Raw genomic sequence first — 9,294 nt, 5'->3', positions numbered from 1 at the left:
AACAATGAACAAAACAAACAGCACAAACAAAGACTTCCCTCCACCAAGATTTGAAAGTATCTTGTCCCCTGATTGGTCCTCTGGTCAGGTGTCAGCCAGGTTTACTGAGCTTCTTAACCCTTTACAGGTAAAAGAGACATTAACCCTTAACTATCTGTTTATGACACCTGGACAATAGACTCTTGTTGGTTGCTCCAGCCAGGAGGCCAGAACCCAAGACTGCTTAAGTTCTCAGCCCCACACTAGGAGCCCCACAAGGAGACTACCTCTTGATGTTCTGAACCCGCACCCAGCAGATTGAACTGGGAATTGCACAGTTGTGCAACCGCAAGCCAGGCCGGCGACTGCTTCACCCGGTAGGCATACCAATTCTCCACTGCTGCTGCCACAGGGGGTACCCTAACCCAAAGATGCAGAAAGCTTACACCTTGATTTCAAAGGACATCATTTATTTTAGTCCCAAAATTAACTGTGGCACACAAGTGAGTTATTACCTCATTTTTATTATTTGCATGAGAAATAAAGAATCATAAAATGCAAGTTAGAAGGTTATTTATACTAAAAATAATCCACAATATTTAAAGGCTGCTTTGCACTTTTTTTTTTGTATTAATAGCGTTTTGTGTTGCTATGCTTTGTGTCCATTATTTGGGCCTTGGCAGCTTGAGAAGCTAGCTTGTTCTCACCTTTAGGAATTTAGACTCTGTGGTTGCAGCAATATTTGTCACAGAATACCTGAAAGTGAATCTAGTGATGCTATCATACCTTCCTGTCTGGGATCTGCCACCTCTGTGTTTTTGTTGCTTCCTGGAGGGAAATGCTATCTGAGTCTCAGCTTCTGACAGGCAAATATTGCCCCCTATAATTGGAACTTGTGGGTAGTGCAAGGCAGAAGGAAAGCTCTGGGGATGTGCCAGAGGCCAGGGCCTTTGTATGGACATCCTATGTTCACTTGGATGTATAGGGTGAGGACCTTTGTGGGTCTCTAATCATTCCTTGTCACAGAGAATGCCTAACTTCACATTACCCTGCTCTTGGCAGGGGTGTCTGATCTCTCATTTCTATATGGAAAGCAACTTTATGAGGAGTGCGGGGCAAGCTGCATGGTGCAGCAAGGTGAAATGATCCAGCGAAGGTTATTGAATTTCAAACACTCTCTTGCATCGTATCTGTACCAATATCTTAATCTTTTGTAATGAGAGAGTTCAAGCTACTTGCTATTTTGTTTCTATCACCATTTCTTTGTTTTCATTCACTCTTACACTGCTGTTCTCTAACCTTTTTGTAGCTCTTTGCTGAATTTGTCAAGCTGGGCAGGGCCGGCTCTAGCAATTTTGCCGCCCCAAGCATGGCGGCACACCGCGGGGGGGTGCTCTTCCGCTCACCGGTCCCATGGCTCTGGTGGACTTCTCGCAGGCATCCCTGCAGGGGCTCTGGTGGTCCCGTGGCTCCGGTGGACCTCCCGCAGGCGTCCCTGCAGATGCTCCACCGAAGCTATGGGACCAGCGGACCCTCCGCAGGCACGCCTGCGGGAAGTTCACCAGAGCCCCCTGTCGCCCTCCCGGCAACCGGCAGAACGCCCCCCGCGGTGTGCCGCCCCAAGCACGGGCTTGGCGCACTGTGGCCTGGATCCGGCCCTGAAGCTGGGTTTATAGTATCTAACTAAAAAGTGTTGCCAATATATTACAAAAATATTTCAAGCTATACATAAGAATAGATTATCTTCGGTAGACTCTTAATTGCTTTGTTATGTTGGCTCTTTAATCACGTTGCTATCAGATACAATTGCATGTAGATTCACTTTCAGTCAAAAGTTTTTATGTGGTATAATAAAGCAAGAAGTTATAGAATGGAATGTCGGTATAAGGAGATAAAGTAACATTTTATTTCATGAGGTAGCATACGTTAAAGTAAACCTTTTTATGGATATTCCACTATCTTGTTGACAGCTCATTAAGGGTGAAAATTATTTCTTGTCACACATTGTTTGTTACAGCTATTGAGAAATGCATTGAAAGTTTGGTCAGAAAGCAGCCTGATTATTATACTAAATGATATTTTTAGAATGAATATGAAATGCACATATATTTATCTTTCCAAAAGATTAGACTTTCTAATTTTGGTTTTTAGAACTCTAGAACTGTCTTTGAACAGGCTAGATGTCGTGACCCTAGGTTTCCTCTGAGTGAGTCTCGGATACCTGCTGCCACCAGCCTTTCACTGGGAAATTTTACCTCAGGGTACCGCTCCCTCTGCTTGCTTGTAACAAGGACCATGTCCCCAGGAGTGGTGGCACCTTGATAGGTATAGTAGATGTTCTTCATAGCTGCTGCAGAAATCCCCATTCACCACAGCTCTACTCCAGACTGAATTAGCAAACTTGCAATTAAAACCTATGAATGAACTCTGGTACTGAACATCTCTCAGTGCCCAGTGTCCTTTTCAAGCCTTGGAAAATATTGTTTGATACCCCAGTTCAGGCTTCCTTTTCATAAGCAACAGAGTTTGACATTCTCCCAATCTGGTCTCACCGCTATAGTCTCAGCAGTCTGACCCTCTATCATTGCTGATGGACCAGTCTCTGGAGTTTGAGGAGACCTTTTATGGGCAACTTCAGCAAGCCTGCACCAAACTACCTCCAGCTGGCCACTGTCCACACTTCTGCCTCAGTGGTCCCCCTCTGATTGCTGACTTTCAGATAAGCATTCCAGGGTGGCTTCTAGCAATCCAGTGAGCTCTCACAGAGTCCTGAGGTTTCAAATCACTAACTCACTTCCACCCACACATTTCACCTCCCACATAGCTCATACCTGACATAATATAAACACAACATGTAGCCTAATGTTCTCCATGCTAAGTGACAGTTTATTCAACTTATCTAAAATGGTTGACGTGAGTCAGGGCTGGTCTACTCTGGGAACTTACATGATCCTAGCTATGGCTCTCAAGGAAGTGAAAAATGCACACCCCAAGAGACTAGTTTTGCCAGCCTCACCCCCAGTGTAGGCAGCACTAGGTTGACAGAAGAAGTCTTCTGTTGACCTAGCTACTGCCTCATGGGAGGTGGATTATCAATTCCAATGGGAGAACCTCTCCTTTCTGCATAGGTAGTTGCTACACTGAAGCAGTGCAGCTGCAGCACTACAGCGGCATAACTGCAGCAGTTTATGTGTAGACATACCCTACGAATGGCTTTTCCCAAAATATTTCTTGCCAAGTTGTCTCAATAATGAATGTTTTATCCTTGCACTCCTTGTCTTTCAGGAGTTTTTTACTCTGGCTGGACTGACCTTAAATCGATTTGTCTATAGTTTTAGAGGGTGTAATCCATGTTTCAGTACTGATTCTTATAGCTGTTATCAGTTGATTTGGGCATGCTGTTTTGGTTAGGTTTTCCGGATATTGCTCCAATCTTCACTTTTTCGTTTGATGGCTGCTGTTGTTAAATCGCAAACATGCCGGGGCTGATGGCTATGAAGAGGCAAAGTATTAGATGTACTGTGACTGCTCCTTTCATAGCCACAAATACCAAGAAGTGACTTTTCCCTTCTCTCACATAACCAGGCTGTGATAATGTTTACATTTTTCATTTTCAGATTTACTGGAAGGAAGTTACGTGAATTCCTGAACTAGTTCACAAGACGAAAATATATAAGTTCAAATTGTATTACTGCTCAGCTTTGTGATGGAATTCTGCTAGGGGGTCAGAGGAGTAGGTAGGAAGATTTGGAAAACAGGTTTTAGATCTGTGAAGATTTTGTTAGGGAAAACTAACAGGAAAGGTAATTAATTTAAATCTCTCAATTGTACAGATGTGGTCTCCTCATCTCAAAAAAGATATACTGGCATTAGAAAAAGTTCAGAAGAGGGCAACTAAAATGATTAGGGGTTTGGAATGGGTCCCATATGAGGAGAGATAAAGAGGCTAGGACTTTTCAGCTTGGAAAAGAGGAGACTAAGGGGGGATGTGATAGAGGTATATAAAATCATGAGTAGTGTGGAGAAAGTGAATAAGGAAAAATTATTTACTTTTTCCCATAATATAAGAACTAGAGGCCACCAAATGTAATTAATGGGCAGCAGATGTAAAACAAATAAAAGGAAGTTCTTCACACAGCGCAGAGTCAACCTGTGGAACTCCCTGCCTGAGGACGTTGTGAAGGCTAGGACTATAACAGGGTTTAAAAGAGAACTGGATAAATTCATGGAGGTTAAGTCCATTAATGACTATTAGCCAGGATGGCTAAGGAGTGGTGTCCCTAGCCTCTATCTGTCAGAGGGTGGAGATGGATGGCAGGAGAGAGATCACTTGATCATTACCTGTTAGGTTCGCTCCCTCTGGGGCATGTGGCATTGGCCACTGTTGGTAGACAGGATACTGGGCTGGATGGACCTTTGGTCTGACCCAATATGGCCATTCTTATGTAAATCTTGTTTAAACCAGGTCTGCTGCAGAAAAACAAAAAGGCCATTGAAGCACTTCGGGTTTCCTGTCTTCTGCTGCCTCCAGAAAATCGGAAAAAGCTGCAACTGCTGATGAAGATGATGGCAAGGATCAGCTTCAACAAAGATCTGCCGCCTCTTTGTGACACAGCTGGGACCAGAACACTGGTATGCATATTTCTAATATGAAAAATTTAGCAAGGCTTATGAAACCTTGAAACAGCATAGATGAAAGATTCTTGTTAATACATACAAAATATAGTACATTTTGGAGATGATAGCAAACAAAGTTCAGTTGATTATTTCAATCCTGTAGGTACTGATTGATGAGAGCACCATTTAGAAGTTGGAAGCTCTCCCTGTTTTCATAGAAATGGGTAACAGTTGTGAGTTGTAGCCTAAATACTTGGTCTCCCACAATATCAAATTTGTTTAAACTGAATAGGCTGCTGTACTTTGAGAACCTTTGGTGTCTTCAGGGTGAAATGTTGACAAACAATTTATTTGTAAAAGATTCTAGTGATATACCGTGTGTGTGTGTGTGTGTGTGTGTGTGTGTGTGTGTGTGTGTGTGTGTGTGTGTGTGTGTGTGTGTGTGTGTGTGTGTGTGTGTGTGTGTATAAAAATAATAATTTTGTATTCTGACAGTTGAGGAAAAACTCCATGGCTATGTTACAGCTGTTTGAAAGAACAATTAGGGGCCATTTAAAGATGATTGTGGTTTTAATATGGAGTATCAGATACATAGAAGATGGTTTTGGGCAGGAGGCTTTACTCCAGCAGAGTTCTTCAGGGAAGGGAAGGGATGGCTAGTTTCCCACTTCCCCAGATAGCAGGATTTTGGATGGGCTGCTCTAGAGGGAGGTAATGTGTGGGGGAGGGATAGTGCCTCTAGTAATCTGCTTTCTTTCCTCCCCCTTCACAGAAATTGCATCTGGGGGGATGGTGTGTGATGGGAGATGTTTCAGACACTGCCTTTCTCAGACGTAGATTAAAGGTTAAAAAGAGATTGTTGTATATACCGAGCCCAGAATTTGATTTCCTTAGTGCTCATCCATTGGAAAATGTCTGCCAGACTCTCAATATTTTTGTTCACCACTCTGCTATAAAAATGTTGGGTTTAAGTGCCATTTTTGTTAGATTTTGACAAAGCCATGGTTTATACTCAGACCCTCTCTCCAACCTCGTTTCCCGTGTTTTGTTGCTGCTAACACCAATGACAGTAGAACGCAAACAAGGAAGTACAGTAGGCAGTGCAAAGTCACGTTGCCATTTGTTCTATTAGACATAAATGGCAAAGATTCCATGTGACAGAGAACCGAGGAGATAGTGAAAATGTGGCTTTCTTGCCTTTAAGAGTATATTGCAAATAAAAGCGCAAAATAAAATTAATCAAGTCCCTTTCACTGTAAAATGAAACCAGAGTGCATGCACCTATTTGTTTTTTAGCCATTAAGAATTTAATTAACTATACATGATAACTTGATTAAAACCTCCTAAGTGCCATTATTTTTAGCAGTGTAATCTATCCTATGTGTGTACTCTATACAGTGTTTTAATGTAGCAGTTGACAAGTTAGTCTGTTGCATGTGGCAGAGAAGAACTCTATTTGTCTGCTGTGCTAACAATGGCAAGTAGTGACTGGAAAATAGACAAAAGATGATTGCCATTAATTTTACAATTATTACAACTAATGTTGTAGCTTGCACCTGTGTCTAACCAGCTGCGGTTGTTTGGGTCCAGAGCTGCATGAAAATGAGCTGGACAGCTTTCTGAAATCTAGTTAGAATTACAGAAACATTTTCTTTGTTTTAATAAGGAAATCCACATAACCTTGTGACTTTGCACTACATAATAGTCCATGATTTATTATAATGAAGTACTACTCTTATTTTCTATTTGGTTTGATATCCCACATGAAATGGCTATCTTTTCAAGTCTTAACAATAACAGAGTTTTATTTCCAGTAGTTTAGGTCTGAAATAAAGGCTAGACTATGTAACTGTACCACTGGAATCTAACAAGGTTTAACAGTTTCACTTACACCACTATTTAAAGAAGTATTGTGTATTGGAAACATGTTGCTGCTGTTGAAGTCTGCACTTCAACACTATTTACAATTTTTCCTGCAAACAGGGAAAAATGTATACAATGTTGTTTCCTGATTTTTATTCCAGATGGTTCAAGCGTTTTCTCATTGCATCCTCTGCTCTAGAGATGAAGTGGATTTGGATGAACTGCTTGCTGCTAAACTAGTAACGTTCCTGATGGACAATTGCCAAGAGATCTTGAATGTTCCCTCCTCCTTACAGACTGTCATAGAGGAGCATGTAGTACATCTCCGAAGAGTCCAGGTGGGGCTAATAGAAGTGTTTCTTCTGTCATCACATGAAATTTCTCCCTTCTGTTCCTAAAAATAAGACAAGTCTTATAGCTTTTGCTGTCTCTCTGATATCTTAGACATTGCATATAGCATGAATGAATTGCTGCTGTCAGCAACACGTTAAAGACATTGTATATTTATACAAACACTAAGTAGATATTGGGTAGTTAAGGCAAAGTAATAGTGCAGGGGGAGACTATATACTCACTGCATGTCATGAAGCATTGCTTTTTTGTGGCTGACGAATGAAACATGGTCGGGGTGGGGATTTGCGACCTGACTTAAGATAAAATTTTCAAAAGCTCCTAACTTACTTTAATTCCTAAATCCCAGTTGCATTAAAGAAAGTTTTTACCTAAAATTTAATTCAATGACAAAACACCAACCTGCACATGGGGAAGGCTGGGGGTTGTAGCAGTGGCTGAGCTGGTGGTTCATGACTTCAAGAAGAATAAAATGTTTTCCCTCATCTCCATGGAGATCCCAATTCTAAAAGGATGAAGAAAAAAACATATATAGTACAAAATCGAAGAGAAATATGAGCCCTAGTTTATAGATAGCGTGTAAGCTATTTTCAGTTGTACTAAGATGAACCTTCTCGAGAAGGCACTCAGTCAAATTTAAATGAATCCTTAACTGCTTCTTCTGTCAGGGATTAAAATCCCTACCCACTTTCTGCAGATGAACTCTCAGAATGTATTCAGTCATACCTAACCTACAATACTAATTGCTATCTTGTTCACCTAGAGCCAGGAAGTATTTTTTCCAGTTTGGCAGGACAGAGGTCAACACAGATCCTCATTCAGCAAATGATCTAAATTTGCTGGCTCACAAATTTTGAAGCTTAAAGAGGAAACTTAATTATTTCCTTTTTTGCCTCCTGGGCTGGTTTTGCTTCAGAATTATGGGCTTAAAATATCATATAAAAGGGAAGCCTTGTGGAATTTCAAGGGATGTCTTCTCTTCTAACATGTCTTCCAGTATATTTATATTTAAAATATCTGGATGTTAGATGCCATAATCACAGTGTCACCCTTGTAATCTTGTGCAGGAATTTATTTTTAATTCTTTTTTAGTCCCTTCCAGAGAGAAGGTGTTTGACTCTTTTTTTTGTTAAATCTGTTAAGGGAAGTCAAGCTTCACAATGGCTTGGCATCACTCAACCTGTTTATGTTCAATAGTTCTTCATAATCCTAACTTCAGTTTCCCATCAGTCCTGGTTATTGGTGTTTCCTGCAATTCAGGAAAATTATTTTGCTATATAGAAAAATGAGATTCTTTGTCTCAAGACTTCCACCTTCCCTTAATAACCGTGCCCCTTGCACTAAAGGATTTGCGTTATCCAATCTGCCATGTTCCCAACCTCACCCTTTACCCCAGCCCTCCCCAAGTATGGACGATGGACAATATCCTCTTTGCCCTCTTCCAATTCTACATGTATAGACATGAGTCTTAATGATCCTTCATTAGCCTTTGTGAGAGAGGATTTAGTTCCCCTGATAACTCCCAGTGCAGCTTCTGAGAATATCTGTAGGGGCATGTTCAGTTAGGCAAACCTTTGTGAGTCATTTGCCCCAAAACCCTCAGGACAATTTATTCATACCGAAAGGACATAAAGGATCAGAAGGCTAGAACAATGGGGAGAAGCAAGGTCAACTCCTTACTGGGGCTGTTTTACAAACCATTAGCTGACACTGTGTTGCTCTGACTTAGCAGAACCACTCAACTGTTTGTGTTTTACCCAAGTCATTCACTGATTATTTGAAGGTAGGATAGGAGGGAGTTTAATGTAGTCCACTCTGTGCTTTACTTATATTTTCTGACTGATTTTGTGACTAAATTTAAAATCATGACTTCAAAGTTCGAGTCCTTTTTTGTGACTGATTTAGCCAGAGATAGATTTATCTTGTAAAATCTTCACAGTAACACACATGTGGAACTGCAGCCTTAAGTGTCACACTTTCTTCTACTCTGTCTTTCAAAGCTTTGGTGTCCCTGAAGAGCTGTGAAGTTTGCTATTTTATAACACTGTAACATGCCAGCTCCTGTTTGCTGGCTCCTAGATTAGGAGCCAGCAAACAGAGCTGCTAACAGGGGAGTTTCAGTGGGAGTTCTGTTGGAGGAGCAGGTTTTTGTAGTTTGTGGATTGTATTGTGGAGTTTGTGTGTGAGTGAGTGTGTGTGAAGGCTGCTAGGGGCCGTGTGCTGGGAGAGAGGCTGAGCCCTGAGTTGGGGTCGGGGCTTACCTGATTAGGGGTCCCATATAAGTAGCCAGCCACTCAGGCAGCGGCACAGGAGCCAGCAAACAGAGCTGCTAACAGGGGAGTTTCAGTGCCAGTTTCCAGGGGGAGGTTGCAGGGGAGACTAAGGCAGAGAAACCAACAAGCCAGATAAGGGAGGGGGCAGGAGTCTGCCAGCAGCCCAGTGCTTGTTGGGGGCCTGTGGTGCGGTGTGTGGCGTGGACTGCCA

The 9,294-nt window shown here is 41.8% G+C and overlaps 1 protein-coding gene across 1 annotated transcript in view; it reads left to right on the top strand.

Annotated features, from left to right (window-relative positions):
- DEPDC1B (DEP domain containing 1B) overlaps positions 1 to 9,294 on the top strand; it is a 61,963-nt gene that overhangs the window by 43,185 nt on the left and 9,484 nt on the right. Inside the window, exons 8-9 of the mRNA XM_032801160.1 lie at positions 4,445 to 4,611; positions 6,621 to 6,797. Of these exons, the coding sequence (XP_032657051.1) occupies positions 4,445 to 4,611; positions 6,621 to 6,797 (344 nt within the window). The remainder of the gene's footprint in view (positions 1 to 4,444; positions 4,612 to 6,620; positions 6,798 to 9,294) is intronic.

This window comes from Chelonoidis abingdonii, chromosome 6 (assembly GCF_003597395.2).
Source record: "Chelonoidis abingdonii isolate Lonesome George chromosome 6, CheloAbing_2.0, whole genome shotgun sequence".
NCBI lineage: Eukaryota > Metazoa > Chordata > Testudines > Testudinidae > Chelonoidis > Chelonoidis abingdonii.
This window is presented reverse-complemented; position numbering and strand designations above follow the sequence as displayed.